General features: G+C 45.5%; 1 protein-coding gene across 3 annotated transcripts in view; it reads left to right on the forward strand.

Annotated features, from left to right (window-relative positions):
- LOC138261141 (phosphatidylinositol 3,4,5-trisphosphate 5-phosphatase 2-like) overlaps window positions 1-20,433 on the forward strand; it is a 446,236-nt gene that overhangs the window by 200,869 nt on the left and 224,934 nt on the right. For all 3 annotated transcript variants that reach the window (XM_069209825.1, XM_069209833.1, XM_069209843.1), the window contains 5 exons: window positions 10,441-10,504; window positions 16,792-16,930; window positions 19,107-19,263; window positions 19,451-19,591; window positions 20,273-20,360. In XM_069209825.1, coding sequence (XP_069065926.1) covers window positions 10,441-10,504; window positions 16,792-16,930; window positions 19,107-19,263; window positions 19,451-19,591; window positions 20,273-20,360 — 589 coding nt within the window. The remainder of the gene's footprint in view (window positions 1-10,440; window positions 10,505-16,791; window positions 16,931-19,106; window positions 19,264-19,450; window positions 19,592-20,272; window positions 20,361-20,433) is intronic.

Raw genomic sequence — 20,433 nt, forward strand, 5'->3', positions numbered from 1 at the left:
TTTGGTACGCTGCCACCTGGAAAAACCTACCAGACTCAGACAATTCTGAAAACTAAACATCTGGGGGAGTCCAGGGTAGTATGCTTCATATGCATCCCACACCATTTTCTTACCCATAATACCGTGCAAACTTCCAACTTTGCCTGAAATCACACATGTTCCCTACATTTCTGTGATGTAAACGTCTGGAATCCATAGGAATCCACAAAATTCCTACCACCCAGCATTGCCCCATCTGTACTGATATAAACTGTGCCCCACTTGTGTGGGTGCCCAAAGCAGAGTCAGCCTAAAAACATATGGAAAAAACTGCCCTTTTGGACCCGCTTTGGTCCCCCCTCAATTCCTACACGTTTTTGGCCCTTCCCTGTCGCAGGCACTTGGCCTATCCACACAAGTGAGGTATCATTTTTATCGGGAGACCAAGGGAAAAGCTGGGTGATAGGAAATTTGTGGCTTCCCTTAGAATCCAGAACTTTGTATCACAGAAATTTGAGGAAAATGTGTTTTATTAGACAAATGTTGAGCTTTGCAAGAGATTCTGGATATCAGAACCTGGTGAGAGCCAAACAAGTCACCCCATCCTGGATTCCCCTGGGTGTCTAGTTTTCAAAATTGTACAGGTTTGCTAGGTTTCCATAGGTGCTGGCTGAGCTAGGGCCCAAAATCCACAGCTAGGCACATTGCAAAAAAAAGGGTCTCTTTTGGGTTGAAAAATGTGATGTGTCCACATTGCGTTTTGAGACGTTTCCTGTCACAAACAGTAGGCCTATCCACACAAGTGAGGTACCATTTTTATCGGGAGACTTGGGGGAATGCTGGGTGGAAGGAAGTTTGTGGCTCCCCTCAGATTCCAGAACTTTCCATCAGAGAAAGGTGAGGGAAAGTGTTTGTTTAGACAAATGTTGAGCTTTGCAAGAGATTCTGGATATCAGAACCTGGTGAGAGCCACACAAGTCACCTCCTCCTAGATTCCCCTTGGTGTCTAGTTCTAAAAAATGTACAGGTTTGCTGGGTTTCCATAGCTGCCTGCTGAGCTAGGGCCCAAAATCCACAGCTAAGCACATTGAAAAAAAGGTATGAGTTTTAGGTGGAAAAATATGCTGTGTCCACGTTGTGTTTTGGGCCATTTCCTGTCGATGACGCTAAGCCTACCCACACAAGTGAGGCCCTATTTTTATCGAGAGACTTAGGGGAACACAGAATAGAAGAACAAGTGTTATTACCAATTGTCTTTCTCTGCATTTGTGCCTTCCAAATGTAAGGCAGTCGTTTTGAGAAATGCCCTCTAATTCACATGCTAGTATGAGTACCCCCAAATTCAGAAATGTGCAAATAACCACTGCTTCTAAACTACATATCTTGTGCCAATTTCTGAAATACATAGGTATCCTTGCTACGTATTTTCTGCTCTTTATATTTTGTCAAATGAATTACTGTATACCGGGTACACAATGATAAACCATTACAAGGTGTAGCTCAGTTATTGGCTCTGGGTAACTAGGATTTTTAGTGAACCTGCAAGCCATATTTAGCCCCGCAACCAGGAGGGACCAGGAGACTTAACGGTATATTGCTTTTGAAAATCTACCATAGTTAGAAGACATTACAGATGAAAATATAGACACAAATGGCTGTTTTTTTTAACTCAATTTCAATATTTTTGTATTTCAACTGTTACTTTCTATAAGAAAACCTTGAAGGATCTACAGAAATTGCCCCTTGTTGAATTCAGAATTTTGTTTACTTTTTTAGAAATGTCTAGCTTTCCGGGATCCACCATTGTTTTCACACCCATTTCTATCACTAACTGGAAGGAGGTTGATGAGCACAAAAATAGGAAAAATGGGCTACGTCCCAGTATAATGCCAAAGCTGTGTTGAAAAATTTGGTTTCCTGATTCAAGTCTGTCTGTTCCTGAAAGCTGGGAAGATGGTCATTTTATCACTGGAAACCCTTTCTTGATGCCATTTGCAGGGGAAAAAAACAGATGCTTTCATCTGCAGCACGTTTCCCATTTTTCCCAAAAAACAACAAATGTAGTTGTATTTTGTCAAATTTCTCTGTTCCCGCCAGGGGAATCTATAAACCTTGGGAACCTTTAGAATCCCCAGGATGTTGGAAAAAAAGGACACCAATTTGGCTTGGATGCTGTGGTATCTAACCAGCGTGTGCCCTGTTTGACATCTTCAATTCTAGAATAGAGTGGTGTCTGTCGGGACACGGCGGTTGGAGGCTGAACAGAGATGAGGCGAGAGATATACCTGCTCTCCAATAAAGTAACTATTTAACTTACCTTTGAAGTGATGAAATTCATTTCCAGAAATTGGCAGTGGGTGAGCCCACAGTGTTGTCTTCGCATCCTTCTTGGTCCTTCCGTCTTCCGTTTTCCAGTAGCTACTGAGGAGCAGGTTATGGAGGCTGGCTGCCGGTCAACTACTTATCTGTCACTCTGTGTCTGAACATTCAGTGAGACTTAATTTTTTTTTATAAAGTACCATGAGGAAACATTCTTCATGTACATTTTAAATTTCAGCCGCACTACTTCATAAGCGCTACTGCTCTAACCTTCATGTGCTTGCGATTATTTGCAAGTTTGGGCAACTACACGACAAACTTATTTGAGATCAAATTATAATGCACTCCAATAATGCCAGTGTACAAGAAAAGTTAAGCGTATCTGGAGCCGCTCATATGAATGAGATCATTGTTATAGTAAAGAAAGCGGAACTATCTAAGCGTTGTGCCAAGGCAGCTTTAAGCAATGGGAAAGAAGTTGAATCGGTATGTACAGTAACAAATGAGGAGAAGAAAATCGATAACACAAAGAATTATGTGCATAAACCAGGACCGAGGAAATATCTGCAGGACTAGCGTACTGTGTGTTTCAGATGTGGAAACAAAGGACACCTTGCTAGAGATAAAAATTGCCTGGCGATAATTTCTAAATGTTCCTATTCAGGTATCACAGGACATTTTGCAAAAGTTTTCAGGAAAAAAGTCAATAATTCAATGGTTAAGTGTGTAGTGGATGAGCAAGAATGTTCTGTTGATGTCAATGAATCAGAAGATGAGGATTGTATTTTAAGTATTGAGGACACTGGGTTAGGAATTGACGGGAAGAAAAAGAAACCAATGTGTGACATGAAAATTGGAGGTGTACAGATTCAAATTGTAGCTGATTCAGGGTCACCATATACTATTATTTGTAAGGAAGTCTGCGAGGAAAAATTTGCGAAATTTCTAGCTAATTAATTATCACTTTCCAGTGTATACCCAGTTACGTTTGCAGGAGAAAAGATCCCAGTGTTGGGATGTAAAACTTTAACTTTTGAGTTTAAAGGGAGGAAGGCACAAGGGGCACTGTTTGTAGCAGAAAAAGGACTGTCTTTCTTAGGGTGGATAGACCAGGGAGCATTAAGGATCATACTTAAACCCCAACAGAAATGCACAGGTATTGTCACTAGAGAAACCAGGGACATTAATAGAGGAAGAATGATTAAGGACATTTCCTCGAGTATTTTCAGGTAATGTTGGGAAACTATTGAAATTTAAACATAAAATAGTGGTACATGAAGGAGCTGTGCCAGTGTGCCACTAACTGAGGAACATCCCATGAAAGTGAAAGAAGCTGTAATGCAAGACCAAGATAGGTTGGAAAGTAGTGGTATAATAGAGCCTATAGAAAGTGCAGAATGGTTAGCACCTTTGGTAGTAGCCCGTAAATCTAATGGACAAATCAGGCTCTGTGTTGACTTAAGAGAACTGAACAAAAACATAGTAGTGGATACATTTCCACTTCCCAAGATAGATGAATTGTTCACAAAATCTAAAGGTATTCAGTGGTTTTTCACCATAGTCTCAACGTAGGAATACTATCAAATTCCCCTACACCATTCAAGTAAGAAATTAACATCCTTTATTACACCTTTTGGGTGTTATAGATTTGTTTGTGTGCCATTTGGACTCACCTCCGCAGCTGCTGTTTTCCAACGGTTATTGCACAAGATCTTTAGTAACATTGAGGGTATTACGTACTTCCAGGATAATATACTCATTATGGGGAAGGACAAGGAATAACATGATGCTAGATTGATGCTAGTAATGGAAAGGCTTGCTGCTAATGGTTTGACTGCTGAACGCAAAAAAATTAAATTTGCTATGGAATCTGTCACATACCTAGGACACGAGATTGGAAGGAATAGTATTCTTCCAAAAGAAAGTATTTTGACTGCTATTGGGGAGGATCCAGCTCCACTATCTAAGGATGAAGTGAGGTCCTTCTTAGGACTAGTAGAGTTTTATGCAAAATTTGTTAAACATTTTTCCACTAAAACCTATGAAGTGAGGCAATTATTTAAGAACAAACAAGAGTTTAAGTGGGATGTAGGATTGAATGAAGTGTTTGGACATATTAAACAAGAAATTTGCACTGCTATTCCTTTTCAAGGATTTGACAATATAGAGCATAGCATTCTAACTACTGACACTAGCGGTAAAGGAATGGGCGCTGTTCTGACACAAAAATCAAGTGAAGGCATAGAATCCACAATAGCTTTTGCTTCACGTGCGTTGACACCTACGGAAGAGACGTTTTCTGTTATATAAAAGGAGATGCTGTTAGCCGTTTGGGGAATGGAAAAACTTAGGCAATATTTATGGGGATCTAAGTTTACTTTAAGGACCGACCATAAGCCCTTAATTACCGTATTAACGTCGCATGGTACAGCAAAGGCCACAACTCACATTGCAAGAATGACGTTAAGATTATTAGACTTCGTTTATGATGTAGTGTATCTACCAGGTCATAAAAATAAGGTAGCTGATTTCCTAAGTCGTTCGCCTATTACCCATGAGTAATGTTAATGCAAGTGAATGGGATGAATACCGTGTAGCTCTAACTGATGATGGGGAAGTTTGTTCTACTGACATGGAGAACGATGTTATAAGAAAGGAGGATTGGTTAACAGCTTTTGGTAATGATGAGGTTTGGCATGCAGTAATGGAATGTGTTACCCGTGGCTGGCGGACCAAAAACAAGTTGCCCAAAGAATATCTTAAATGGTGGGAAGTTAAAGATTAATTAACTTTAAATGACAATGAATGCCTCATGAGAGGTGAAAAGATGGTTCCTCCCTGGGATGTTAGAGGAAAAATTCTTAGTATCACTCATGAAGGCCATCTTGGCATTGTAAAGTAAAAAAAAAAGGGTGAAAATGTCATACTGGTGGCCTGGAGTAGATGGTGACTTTGAAAGAATGGTACGTGCTTGTGAGATGTGTGCCAAAGCGGACAAGTCCTTAAAGGTTTTTAGACCTGCTTTAGGTGAACATTTGTAGCCTGAGAGTCCTTGGGAAGAGTTAGCTGTTTATAATCTGGGGCCTGTTCTGAATTCATTGGGTGAACCCAGGTATGTAATAGTCTTATTGGATCTTTACTCGCAGTGGCCTGAATTTAAAGTGTGTGGGAAAATTGACACATCAGAGGCCACTTCATTTGTGTCTGGAATATTTCTAAGGGATGGCATTCCTAGATCAATGCTGAGTGATAATGGTCCTCAGTTCATATCCGATAAATGGAAGAACTTTCTGTTAAGGAATGGTATCAAGGAAAAACACACACCTATATAACATCCAGCAGGTAATGGTGCTGTTGAACGATCCAACCAATTTATTATGGGGTCTATACAGACAGCTATCAATGCAGGTGTAGTTTGGTAAAAAGAACCAGCAATTATGGTTTGGGCTTGCAGAATAACTACTACTCTTACTGGTTACAGTCCCTTCAAAATACTCAGAAAAAAGAGAACCTTTCTCCAAAGACAATAGAGCTTGGATGAATTTAAAGATTCAGAGAAAGTGGTCTCCTGCCATGGTCAAAAGCAATATTTTAAAAGCGCAAAAGGTTTACAGGGAACACTATGATCAAAGCCACAGTGTGTGAGATGTTAGGTTGTCACCTGGTGATTGGGTGAAGGTTAGAAAACGAAAAAGGGAAACAGCAAGTTTTCCAACCCTCTTCAAGTGAAAAAGGTCTTTACATGTTCAGCCTTATTGAGCGATGGGAAACTGTGGCACATGGGAAGTTTGGCAAAATGCAATACGATTTTAATGTGGAAATCAGATGAGAAATTGCATAGTGAGTCAACAACCAGCTATAATTGGTTGTGGACGGAGGTTAAGCGCAATGAAGAGGGTATGCAAGGAAAGGATGGTTGTATGGAATTTGGTTGGAGCAATACATGGAGAGGGAAGTGAAGAAAACTTTGTGTTGAGAAAGGGAGAGAGTAGCTCCAAAGAACAATCTGAGCCTCCAACTGTATCTACTCCAGTGGTAGATTTATTCTGCAACCAAAAAAATATCAAGATTTTGTATTGAGAAAATAGATTCCATTTTGCACCATCCTGTTCACTTTTCGAAATAAGTGTATAGTATATTTTGTATAGTGTGTGTATATATATATATATAAGAGTTCTGTAGGTGTGTCTTGGAATGTTTTTCTTTAGCCATTTTTTGTAGAAGGCATTGTGAGAAAAGATTTGTTAAAGGAGTGGGATGTGTGGTACCTAACTAGCGTGTGCCGTGTTTGACAGCTTCCATTCTAGAATAGAGTGGTGACTGTCGGGACACTGTGGTTGGAGGCTAAAGAGAGATGGGGCGAGATATGTACCTGCTCTCCAATAAAGTAACTACTTAACTTACCATTAGAGTGACGAAATTCATTTCCACAAATACCTTATGTGGATGTGGGAAACTGGCACTTGGTTGCAGTACCCCCCCCCACACTTTTTGCCTGGTTTCTGGATGCAACTTGGACTGGAGTGCACTGGGATCCTGCTAACCAGGTTCCCTGTGTTCTTTCCCTACAAATTGCAAAGGTAATTGGCAACACTTTTAGCTGCCACTATAAGCCCCTAGTAAATGGCACTTCGGTACCCAGGGCTTTGGGCACTAAGGGTAGGCCCCTGAGGGCAGCACTAGGGCCATGCATGAAGATGCACCCAGCACTGCCATTGCAGGCTGAGTGTCCTGGTGCAAACCTAAAACATAAGCTCGACATGGCACACTGCCTGTGTGCCCTGTCTACTATACACTGCATACACCATGGATAAGACATCCCTCTGGCAGGCCTTCCAGTCCTAAGGCAGGGTGCACCATATTATATGTGAGGGCATAGTTGCATGAGCAATATGCTCCCACTGCTTCCTTGCCAGCCCTGGGATATAGTGAGTGAACAGGGCAGCCATTTTAATACACGTGTTGGACACTGTCAACACGAATTTCCCAGCTACATGATGGCCGCTCTGAACCCTGGGTTGTTTGGTAGCAAACAACTCAGAATGATAAATCCAAACTGGTACCAGTATTGGATTTATCCCTAAATGTACCCAGGGGTCACCTTAGAGGTGCCCCCTGCAAAAGCTAACTACTCTAGCACGGTTGCTGATTGGTCCTATCCAGCCTGCCACCTCCAGACACTCAATCTACAAACCTTGGGGGAGAGATCCGTCTGTCTGGTTTGTAGAACAATGCCCTTCCTGGGTGGAGGTGCTAACACCCCCTCCCTCAAGAATGTGCACTGCCCTGGCGGCGACCCTCAAAGGACTTACTGCCTTTGAAACTCGACCCCAGGCCTGCTGCTAGCAGCAGATGGACAACCCCTTTGCAAACCCCCACTTTTGGCGTGAGCAAATGCGCAAAACTACACAAAGAGTAGGAGGAGTGGCCCCACCTGGCATGCACCACCCCTAAGGTGTTGCCTGCGAGGTGACCACTCCATTTCATTTTCCTCCATCTTGGATGGAAGGAAAATAGCCAGTCAGGGATAGAAAAGTGACCCTTCCCACAGGAAGTGGTCACTGTAATGGGTGTAGCCACCCAAAGGTAGGTGTCCCATTGGACACTACCAGGTTCTCTCTAAAACGCCCACTAAATTGACTATTTAGTGGGCATCCCTAGACCAGGTTATCAGATTTGACGGACAAAAGAAGACCAGCCCTAAGAAGATCCAAGGCCCGAGAACTGTGGACCTGCTGCAACAAAGAAAAGGTGCCAACCCCTGCCAACTGCACCCAGGACCCGACAATCACTGATGAGGAGCTGCTGGACACTGGAAAAACTCTAAAGAACCCCAGATGACCTCCAGGCTTAAAAAAATCACCCAAGAACTCCCCCAGAGTGGAGGTACCCCTCTGCAACAAGAAGAAACCAACAAATCAGTGAGGGTCACGTCACTGACCAGCCACTAACTCCTGAACCAGAAGTTGCAACTGGACCCGATGACACAACGACGACCGCGAGGACAAACCCTGCAAGTATGCCAAATTTGGTGGCACTGCGCCCTCCAGTGGTCAAACCAATATCCTACGTATTGATCAGATAACATCGGACACCAGGAAAACCAGCCTGCACCGCAGAACCTGCTGTGCCGTAAGGGTCCCTCACCCCTTGCAACCTCGACACTCCAAGGGGACCCCAAGGAACCACCTTTAAACTTAACTGTGCAGCGATTTTTCAAGTGGTCCCCTGCAGTGGCCCTGCACCAGCTCCAGAGACCTTTCATCGCTGCTCCCGCTGGAACCGGGAGCCACTCGAACTTCTCCAGCTGGCACAGTGTGCCCACCGATGACCTCGACCAACCTGCAAAAGGAGAACTTGTTAAACCAACGGTACGATTTTATATGTATTTTTAAAGATTACTTTCCATTGATTCCAATGGTGCGTAATTACGCACAAAAAGACTATTTTTATTAAACTTCAAAAATTCATGTCTTAAAAAGTACTTAAACAATTTTGATAATCTTGGTCTTAAAAATTACATAAAAATCTGAAGTATTTTTATAAATTAGTCTTGAGTTATTCCTTTGAGTATGTGAGTTGCAAGATTGATACTGTGAGTACAACAAATGGTTTGCACTTCTCCCAGATTGGCCTAACTGCTCGACCAAGCTACCTTAAAAATTAGAGCATTAGGTGATCTAGCTTTTACCCATGTAAACCAACATGTGGCTGTCAGGACCCCCTGCACAGCGTGCCTAGCTGTGCACACTACATGGAGGGCCAGCCTCCTACAGTGGACAAAAAGTTATGGGGCCTAAGCGTAAACAACCCCAAATAGCCAAAAAAAGGCTTAGCACTGGCGATGGAAAGGCGTAGCAGCAAAAGGGTTAAAGAGAGTTTTAAATTTCAATTCTTTAGACATCAAACCCAATGTAATTACCTGCTTTCAAGTGAAAGTCATCACTTATTAAATATAATAAGGTAACCCTATGTTATCATATGGAAAAAGTAGGCCTTGCAATGGTGAAAAACGAATGTAAGAATTTTTCACTACCAGGACATGTAAAACTTAAAAGTACATGTCTATCTTTTTAAATGCACTGCACCCTGGCCTGTGGGCTGTTTAGGGCCTACCCCAGGGGTGACTTATATGTATTATAAAGGAAGGTTCGGCATAGCAAAAGATTTATATTGCCAGGTCAAAAATGCAGTTTAAAACTACACAAACACTGCAATGGCAGGGCTGCGACATGTGTCAAAGGTAAGTTAAGTGGGTGGGACAATCAGTCCTATTAGTGGCATTTAAATTACAGGCCCTAGGTAGATCTAGTACCACTTTACTAGAGGCTTACAAGTAAATTAAAGGTGCCAAGTGGGTGGAAACCAATATTACCATGTTCAAAAGAGAAACTGCGAGCACGTTGGTAGTGGTAAGCAGTGGTAAAGTGTGCAGAGTCCTAAAAACCAACAAAACGAGTTCAGAATACAGGAGAGTGAAGGCAAAAGTTTTGGGGTTGACCCTAAAGAAGGGGCCAAGTCCAAAACTGTTTATATGAAAGGAGATTATCTCAGTAATTACTGCTTAAATGAAGACTGAAAAAAGACTCGAAAGATGCCCGGACTGCATCTACACATTGCTTTGGGCATCAGTGAAACACCCGGGATACGGTTCTGTGCTTCTTCGGGTGTAGTCACACTCTGACTAGGTGGCCTGACCTCCACCTGCTTATAACCCCCCTTCTTCCTGGGTGCAATGTGACTTTGAAAGTTGTAAGAGGCACTTTAAACTCGCTCAGTTAAAAGCTCTCCAATGGAAGCAGCACTCCTGTAGGCGCTTGTGAGTGGGCTCTCACACATCTTCAGCCAATCAGACACTGGTTTCTAGGTGGGATGGAGTGCGGGTGGTAACCCAGCGGTAACCTTGTTAGTTCTCCCCCCCTCGGTTCCCTTTCACCTCCCTCTGAGTGACTGAATCTAGGGCAGAGCTGAGAAGGAAAGGCCTGGGGAGGGCAGAAGAATGTGACTATGGATGTTGTGGTGTAAACGGTGCGTGCAGCCTGAGCAGAGGGCTCTATTCATAGGAACACAAGCTGTGGCTTCTGTAGCGCACTGAAGCCCTTCCTTCTGTTGGCACTAATCCCTGCGTCTGATCTCTTGCAGGTTCCAGCGGCACGTGCACACCTACAGGATCCTGCCGGACGAGGAAGGCCTTCTTGCGGTACAGGTGGGTGCTAGCCACGGGTCCCACATCCTGCACTAACCCCCAGGGCTCGGGGTGGAGGGTTGGACACATCCCAGGCCGCTGGCACAGGCTGAGCGATCGCCCTAGAGCTCTGCCACTGGCGATGCATTTTAAATAGGTACCAGGATAACACATGCTCCCCATATCACATTGTAATTCTAATTACATGTGCTAATTGTGTTTGCTTCCTTAAATACTTAGGCCCAGACACTATTACATTTAATCAAAAGCTGTCTTTTGTTAGAAGTTGTCCCTAGCACATCGCCAAAACCACTTTGCGCCAACCCAGTGTTAAATTCTACAGAGGGGCTTGTCTGGGACGGACTGCACAGAAACCCTGGCAGGATCCAGGCAAAGCCAGGCAGAAGACGTGCCATCTGGCACAGCGCCGGATATACCCACATGTAGCACCGTGCTGAAGGTCACCACTGACACCTCTGACCACTGTGCTGTTCCCTTTAAATAAGTATTTGTACTGGAGGGTGTAGCGCCCCCATAACTTTCATCCACGCACTGCTGGCTCGTCGTCGCACCATAGTTAGGGGTGACCAGATTTTGAAAAGAAAAAAACTGGGACAGGTTAGACATAAAAGTAGGACTAAAGCCCTTAGTCTCACTTTTATATCTGACCTGTCTTATAAATGTGTGTGTGTGTTTGTGTACACTCACACACACATACAGAGGAGCACGCAGCAGACGGGGAGAAACTAATACATTACTTTTTCAATTATTTAAGACTCTAGAGCTGCATGTGAAAGGAGAGCATACCTTTCACTTCTGACTCGCAGGTTGACCTGACCTTTGTCCCATAAAACAAGACATTTATTTAAAATTAACAAAAGCGTTTACAGGATGACCTGACCTTTGCCCCAAAAACCGGGACATTTACGTCCGGACACCAGGACATCTTCTGAAAACCGGGACTGTCCTGGGAAATCCGGGACGTCTGGTCCTAACCATAGTGCAAGCCTCAGCCACACAAAGAGCAGCCATTTTGTAGTGCTGTCGCCGCCAAGCGCTTCATCAGGTCACTACTCTTGCCAAATCTGAAGCACCTCTCTTTTTTTGACACTTGACGCAACAATATGTAAAGGAGAGTAAATCTGGCTCTGTTTCCATTCACTTCACTTTGCTTTTTAATGGTTGTGTTTCATGTGTATTTCTCTGCCTAATGCTCCAGTTTTAATTTATTTTCCTTTTTAGGGTCGAGCCTGCGTAGCATGAGCATGCGTATCGCTTGTGAGACGCTGTAGTAGTTAGAAAAGGGCTCGGAGCCCCGCCCATTTCACATCAGTGTCTTTCATTGGTTTGTGGGCTTGCCTTTTAAAATCTGCTGTCTCTCATTAGTGGAAGGCATGCATACGTCATGCCTTTTCCAGTGGTTAGCCCTCCTCGAGCGCAGCGACCAGGTACTGAAAACCTACGAGGCTCGCAGTTTTCCATCAGGTTTGTGGACTACTTTTTCTCTTTTTTCGCAGCGCGATCTCGCTTGTTAAGCAGTGTGATCACTCTCGTTTTTTCAATTTAATGAGGCAAGAAACATCCGGTTGGGAGTTTACAACTGCTAATAGCTCTAAATCGGAGAAATGCGAGACCGTTGCATTGCAAGTGCTTGTTTTTCCTGTCTTTCTCTGAGCAGGGTAAGTCCTCTTCTTGTCCCATGGAGGCATACCCATTGCATAGCTGCCAAGTGTTCAGCTTGGTCATGTGTGACATTCCCATATGTGTAGTGCGTTTATGTGTGACATTTCAAGCCCTATGAGTGACACTTTATTGTCAGTGACAAGAGACAGTTGCATCTGTGTCAAGAGCTCGTTTTTGGTAATGACGGCCGTTTCTCATATGTGACGGTCCTTAATGCGTGAATTGACCCAGGGGAGCTTTACATGAGAATCAGATACGTCTTTGTTTAGCAGGAGTAAGTTAGTTGGTCTGCTCAGAATGTCAAGTCCTCTTCTATGGTTCTAGAGTGGACAGTTCTGGACGTTGGGCCACATCCTGCCTCCTCCTTCTTATCCCTGTACAGTTCTCCCATCAGGCCCCTCTTTCACTGCAGTGTGGACTGGCCCAGTTTTTGGCATATAGTTAGAAGCTTTGTGTTGGGGCTGGACATCCACCTCTGTTTGATACCATGGTTTCAGCAGGGGGTGCTTTTGTACATTAGGTGGGTGTGTGGTTTTGTGTTTCAGTCTTAACATCTTTGTGATTCGCTTGGTCTTGATATGAATTGCTGTGATAGTGGGATAGTTCCTAGCCGCAAAATATGGAGAATCCTATACCTCCTGTTGTACACCAGCGCCACCTTGTGCCCTATGATAAACAGTACTCGGAGCATCTCATTCGCGGCAAAGTGAGAAACCAGAATATACAGTTTAATCACACTACAGGACACAGACCTTGAGCGTGACAAACTCAGGCATTACGGGAATGCGGGGAAATTACTGAAAATGCATTATTTTAAAGTGAGATGCGTGGCACTTGGCAGGGCTGCGATTCTCCTCCATCTCCTGCTGTGGCCAATCAGGCATTGCCACATCATCTTGTCCCACCTCTTGGGCGCCACCGCACCTGCTACTCAGCCTTGCCTCATGGATGCTCTTTGACTGCTCTTGGCCTTCTCTCCCCGCCCTCCATGGTGCAAAACAGGGTCCATGTCATTTTTCAATCAGTGCTTCAGACCCTTTCCCGCAGCTGTCTTCTACTGTGCGGTGTACCGCTGCTAGAAATAGATAAAAGACTTTTTCAATCGTTGCTCTTCTTTTTTTTGGTTCAATTGATTTATGAAAAGACGACATGTTCAGGTAATGGGTACAATGAAAGTGTCTTGTACAGGTTGCATTAACAATCTTTTGCAAGTAAGAGTTAGGCGGTTGTTTGTTTGATAGACGTGTTTAAAGCATTGTTGATGGCTAAGTCAACGGGTATAAATATGGAGGAGGAGTAAGAAAAGGAGCAAAGAGTAAAGGGAGAGGGAAAGCGGGACTAGCCATTCTCTGCTGGGTGCTAGGTAGGGGTGTAGTCCACTTGTGGTATCTCCTGGAATATCAGATCTTTTATGCAGGTATTGCAGGCGTGTGCTGCTCGCTCCCAGTCACTTAGTAACAGGTTGTGGTAATGCAGGCGTGTGCTGCTCATCTCAGTCACCTAGTAACAGGCTGCGGTACTGCAGGCGTGTGCTGCTCACTCTCAGGTCACTTAGTAACAGGCTGTGGTAATGCAGGCGTGTGCTGCTCGCTCCCAGTCACTTAGTAACAGGCTGTGGTACTGCAGGCGTGTGCTGCTCACTCTCAGGTCACTTAGTAACAGGCTGTGGTAATGCAGGTGTGTGCTGCTCGCTCCCAGTCACTTAGTAACAGGCTGCGGTAATACAGACATGTGCGCTCACTCTCAGGTCACTAAGTAACAGACTGCGGTAATGCAGACGTGTGCCGCTCACTCCCAGTCACTTAGTAACAGGCTGTGGTAATGCAGGCGTGTGCTGCTCGCTCCCAGTCACTTAGTTACAGGCTGTGGTATTGCAGGTGTGTGCCGCTCACTCCCAGTCACCAAGTAACAGGCTGTGGTAATGCAGACGTGTGCTGCTCGCTCCCAGTCACCACTTAGTAACAGGCTGCGGTAATACAGACGTGTGCGTTCACTCTCAGGTCACTATGTAACAGACTGCGGTAATGCAGACGTGTGCCGCTCACTCCCAGTCACTTAGTAACAGGCTGTGGTAATGCAGACGTGTGCTGCTCACTCTCAGGTCACTTAGTAACAGGCTGTGGTAATGCAGACGTGTGCTGCTCACTCCCAGCCACTTATTAACAGCCTGTGGTACTGCAGATGTGTGCCGCTCACTCTCAGGTCACTTAGTAACAGGCTGTGGTAATGCAGACGTGTGCCGCTCACTCTCAGGTCACTTAATAACAGGCTGTGGTAATGCAGACATGTGCTGCTCACTCTCTGGTCACTTAGTAACAGGCTGTGGTAATGCAGACGTGTGCTGCTCACTCTCAGGTCACTTAATAACAGGCTGTGGTAATGCAGGCGTGTGCTGCTCGCTCCCAGTCACTTAGTAACAGGCTGTGGTAATGCAGACGTGTGCCGCTCACTCCCAGTCACTTAGTAACAGGCTGTGGTAATGCAGACGTGTGCTGCTCACTCTCTGGTCACCTAGTAACAGGCTGTGGTAATGCAGACGTGTGCCGCTCACTCCCAGCCACTTATTAACAGCCTGTGGTACTGCAGACGTGTGCCGCTCACTCTCAGGTCACTTAGTAACAGGCTGTGGTAATGCAGACGTGTGCCGCTCACTCCCAGCCACTTATTAACAGCCTGTGGTACTGCAGACGTGTGCCGCTCACTCTCAGGTCACTTAATAACAGGCTGTGGTAATGCAGGCGTGTGCTGCTCGCTCCCAGTCACTTAGTAACAGGCTGTGGTAATGCAGACGTGTGCCGCTCACTCCCGGTCACTTAGTAACAGGCTGTGGTAATGCAGACGTGTGCTGCTCACTCTCGGTCACTTAGTAACAGGCTGTGGTAATGCAGACGTGTGCTGCTCACTCTCAGGTCACTTAATAACAGGCTGTGGTAATGCAGGCGTGTGCTGCTCGCTCCCAGTCACTTAGTAACAGGCTGTGGTAATGCAGGCGTGTACTGCTCACTCCCAGTCACTTAGTAACAGGCTGTGGTAATGCAGACGTGTGCTGCTCACTCTCATGAAACTTAGTAACAGCCTATGGTACTGCAGGCATGTGCTGGCCACACTAAGGTCACCTGGTAACAGGCTGTGGTAATGCAGGCGTGTGCCGCTCACTCTTTGGACACTTAAGGCCTGATTCACAAAGGGCCTTGCACCCATGGCGGAGGCCCCGCAGTCATGACGAGACCTACAGAATGGGAAAACACAGCACTGAGGTCCCACTACGATTGCGAGGCCCTTTGTGAATTAGGCCCTGGGTAATAGGCTGTGATACTGCAGGTGTGTGCTGCTCGCTCTCAAGACACCTAGTAACAGGCTGTAGTACTGCAGGCGTGTGCATCTTACTCTCAGGACACTAAGTAACAGGCTGTGATACTGCAGGTGTGGGCTGCTCTCTCAGTACTTCAGACTTCTGCAGCTCACTCATTGAACCTTGGGAACAACCTTTTGTACTGCACGCTTCTGCTGCTCACTCTCAGGACACATAGTAAATGCAGGCGTGTGCTGCTTACTCTCGGTCACTTAGTAACAGGCTGTGGTACTGCAGGCATCTGCTGCTTTCTCTTGGAACCTTGGTATTGAGAAATTCCAATAGGTCTGGCATTAATGTTCTGGCACATACAAATAGCATTCGACCCTGGACACGTTTCCAGGTGCTAGCGTGTTAAAATCAGTACCGATCGCTGTTTAGCTCCTGCATTCCATTTGACAAGAGGCCAACTGAATGTGAATCGACCTTAATTTGTGTCTAACATGAATAGTCCAGTCCACACTGCGAGGTCATGTACCCTTTGGTGGGCAAAGACTGGTTGGTCCTTGTTCTTAGTTTTGTGATGTGTAATCACACATGGGCTAGAATTCAGCCCAGAGTAGCTGAGATTCATTCAAACATTCCATCCTCACTTTGTGTTTCTTCCCAAGATAATGTGTATGCCCAGCCCTGGGTCCTGCAGCTCCCTGTGAGATGGGACTCAAGCAGCACCTCGCTGATTAGGCTTGAGAAGGCCTGAACCCAGTCTGAGGTTGTTTTTAATCCCTTTCATGGGGGCGTGGCCTGGAAGGTCAGGCTGACCTGCCTTCTGGGGCCATGGCTGATCTGCATGTGCCTGGTCCCTGTCTGTAATGGCACGGTGAACAAACAACAGACTGGAATGGGACAGCCCAGTAATTACTATTGGCTGAGATTTATTAAAGCCACCCATCCATCATTTTTAAGTACTGTGTAAGTAGCACACTCATTTGATTTGGGTCAGTATTTGATCAGTTTTTGAATTTGGAGTATCCTGAGTTCATATTGTGCTTTGCTTCATATGTCATCTTGTCTTCATGCCATGAAGGTGAGATAAGTACGGTCTATGGGTCTGATTTATAGTTTAGTGGACGAGTTACTCCATCACAAACGTGAGAGATATCCCGTCCGCCATATTAGGATCTCCGTAGGCTATAATGGGATTGTAATACAGCAGACGGGATATCCGTCACGTTTGAGACAGAGTAACCCCCTCCGCCAATCTCTAAACCAGGCCCATGGTCTGCACTGTCTGTCAGGCCAGTCTCTGATACTCTTCTATGTCTCTCCTCAGACCATCCAGGGGATCCCGGTGAAGTTCTTCCGCACACTCAGCGATCTGGTTGCAGTTTACCAGCAGCCCAACAAGGGGATTGTGATACCTCTGCTGTACCCCGTGGAAAGGGCAACAGAACTGGCCCAGGAGGACTCAGGTGAGTATAGAACCTACTGGTTCATGTGCCCGGCGCAGGGGCACCATTCATTAAATTGTAGGGTGCATGCACATTGGGAAATGTGGGTCTTCGACATAATACACCATGCTTACAACACATTGTTGGTATCTTAAAGGTACATGTTTATATGTAAATATGAACTATGGACGTCTAATCACCATAGTGTCAGCAGTAGTGGAAATGACTTCACACACTCGTTGACCCCAAAGGCATACCCGGCAGTGCTTAATTTGTAAAAATATAAGTGCCAGGGCCCTCTCCAGGAGGCCACTTCAGCTTGTACTGCCCACTGCGCTGTCAGCATTGCCAGTTACTGTAACAACACAACTACAAACATCAGTCTCAAAGTGTGACAATTCTGACTATTTCAGTCCGCCAAACCTCTAGGAATGACTTTGGAGGCAGGTATTTGTCATTTCCAATGTTTATTGAAGTAATAAGCAGCAGTTGCTATGCTCGTCATGAGACAAACAGTGCCACCGTGTGGCAGACTGCCATAAGTGCTGGTGTTGGCAATTAAGTGCCAGTGTTGAGAACCGGATACCACCAGCTCAAACTAAGCACTGATACCAGGGTTCGCACCTTGTCTCACCCTAAGCCCTTCAGTAGCCTCCTATGTGCTGCTGATAGTCTAGAGTAGAAGCCAGGAGTTGAAAGTGTAAAACATAAGCACAGCACTAAGAACCCTGTTTACTTTGTGCTGTGGCTCCATCCTTCAGGAGAACACGGGTAGCAAGGCCGGCGCTAGTGGTACCAGTGGCTGCTGCCTGTAGCTGATGTCCTAAACTTCTCCGAACATAGAATATAGGATGTCCTTATATGAATGCTGCTGTGAGCAGAAGACAGAATGTACTAAAGAGAGAGGTAAGCTGCCACCTGTATAAGGATATATTACAAGTACATTATCAGGGACGTCTTTCATTCTAATGGATTTGCAAAGCGCTATACGCAATGATACAGTTCAAAATATAGCTATAAAATGCAAGGATCCAGCATCACAAAACTCAAGACCTTGCCGCGGAAGATAGAAGATATTTTGAAGATGATAAGTAACAAATGCAAACTAGGGACACAGTAGGAAGAAAGGGAGGTGCATTGCAGTGTTGCGGAGCATGCAGAGAAAAAGTCTGACATTTTGATATGGCACGAGGAGTGGTAAGTTGTCTTTGAGTAGCAGAGCAAAAGTATGAGAAGGTTGGAAGCAGTGACCAAAGGTGAAAGATGGGAAGGATCAGACCATGGCTGCAGTCGAAGACAATACAGCAAAATTGAAAAAGAAGGCAAAACTTGAACTGCAGTACCACAGAGATCTGAGCCATAGGGGTCTGCTTGTGGTATTACGTCCTCTGCACACCTTTTCCGTGTCAACCCTTCTCTTTCAACAAAGCATGCCCTCTAGACCTGAAGCTCTTTTATGGTTCTTCTTCTTGTGCGGAGAGCCTGTCAAGACTGTCTCTACTGTTGCTAACTAGGTACTTGCTCTGCGATGTTATATTTCTGCCATCTTCCTACCAAATGGGCATTATTTTTACCCACTGGGGATAGGTACTGCAGGCGATCTGCGGATGAGTCTCCATGTCTTGCATGTTACCGCCTAGCATTCCATGAGATATATTTCCAAGCATGTGGGATGAATGCCAGAGGAAGTCCCCTCACTCTAATTCTAGTGAAGATTGTTTTTGACTGGGGTTTGTATGTTACTGTCACATGTATGATGCACCAGCTGTGTGCTCTCTCTGCTGCTCAGTAGTATGGGAGGGAGAGATAGGCTAGGGGCTCTCCAGGCCGAGCTCAGCTACTAGAGTTGGTGTTTTTCTTTTTCTTGTAAGTTCTCTATGTTCCAGGATTACTCCCTCTTGGCTCAACCAGTTGGCCAAATCTCCACCGGGCACTAATCTCCGGGCCAAACTCCTGAAAAATGAGTGCCGTGCAACGAGTGGCTCTGGTTAAGCATTGGGTTAGAGGGAGGTGACAAGGAAGACTGACCAACCCAGGAGACCCAAAAGACTGATTGTAATACAGGGTGCTTGCTATGTGCCTGTAAAGCTGGAATCCCCACACAAGAACCCATGTGGACTGGCCAACACTGGGAGAACATCTGTGGGGTGTGTTGACATCTTAGCCTTCTCTGTGATTTCCCCTTATGTTGTTCTAGATGGTGAGGATGGGAAGGCTGGTGTGCATTGCCTAAGTCCGGCAACCCTCATGGCCGCGGGTAACCAGACCAGCACGTGGAGCTCACCGGCACACCTGAAGGAGGCTCACATTGTCCAGAGGATGCAGCTGCAGCTCGAGGATCACATCCACAGCAGGTACCTCGGCGCTGACCCCAACTAGTGGCATTGAACACCAGTGCCTCCAGGAGCCTCTCTGCTAAGGATGACGCGGGTCATGGTGTATATGATCTTCTCACCCCTCTTACTTCTCCATGCTGGATTGCTCTGACCTCACTTTCTCTCAGTCTCATGTATGTTCCCTCTTTCCTCTCATTTGTTACAGCCCTGGCAATGAATTTCTGGAACTGATGGCCGACTATGTCAAGAACTTCTTGCAGCAGGACCTGGCCGCCCTGTGGAGTGGTCACCCAAACTTACGACACCTGAGCAGGGCTCTGGGGGCCGCCTGCCGTGGGCTGCACAGGTGTGTACAGGGTAGGGGTGGTGTAGCAGCCTTTCATAGTGCAGCTCTTCCAGGGTGCTAGTATCTGACATGTGAAACAAAGTAATTCATAATATTCTCATTTGAAAGCATGGGTGCCTATCTCCCTGGCTGCCATGAACCTGGTTGTGTGGCTACGAACATCTCCGGTGCTTTCTGATGGTCATCTGCGAGTGGGGCTGAGCTTAGTAATCATCATGTGCCTCAAGATTTATGTGGACCTGTTTTTTATTTCTTTTGGTTTATTTCCTTGAGGAGCCTCTGAAACAGAAGTGAGGTACACAAATGATAACAAATTGCACATAGAAGCTAGAGAGTCACCATGATCTTTGTGGGCAGAAGTACAGAGACATCTGTGTACTCGAAATAATTTTGTGGTGAAATTTAGGCTAGAAGCCAAAATCATATCTGGAGGCAAGAGTGTCTACAACAATTGCACCAGTCATCCATGGAGAACTTACAGAACATATTTGAAATGGAATAGCATGTGTGGCCCTCTCTGAGCCTTTGTTGTGATCATAAGGCCTTGTGTACTGAAGTTGTGGTCTCAGTTCACATACCCCCTACTATGGCTTTCTACCCATGGACACCACATTTCAACTCTGGTCTTGGCTACCACTCTGGGACTCTTACCTGACTCTTTTCCACCCATGTTTCTTTCAGTGAGATTGACTGCACGTTGTCCGGCCTGGAGACCCTAGGCAAAGTGTTCGACCACCCTACCTCCCCTCCGAGCTCTGCGCCAAAGCAGGTGAGAATGCACTCAATCGACCTTGGAAGGTGTGTCTCCGTTGCTTCTCTGTCCATTGTCCACATCTCTTTCA

The sequence above is a fragment of the Pleurodeles waltl genome, chromosome 2_1 (assembly GCF_031143425.1).
Source record: "Pleurodeles waltl isolate 20211129_DDA chromosome 2_1, aPleWal1.hap1.20221129, whole genome shotgun sequence".
Classification (NCBI taxonomy): Eukaryota; Metazoa; Chordata; class Amphibia; order Caudata; family Salamandridae; genus Pleurodeles; species Pleurodeles waltl.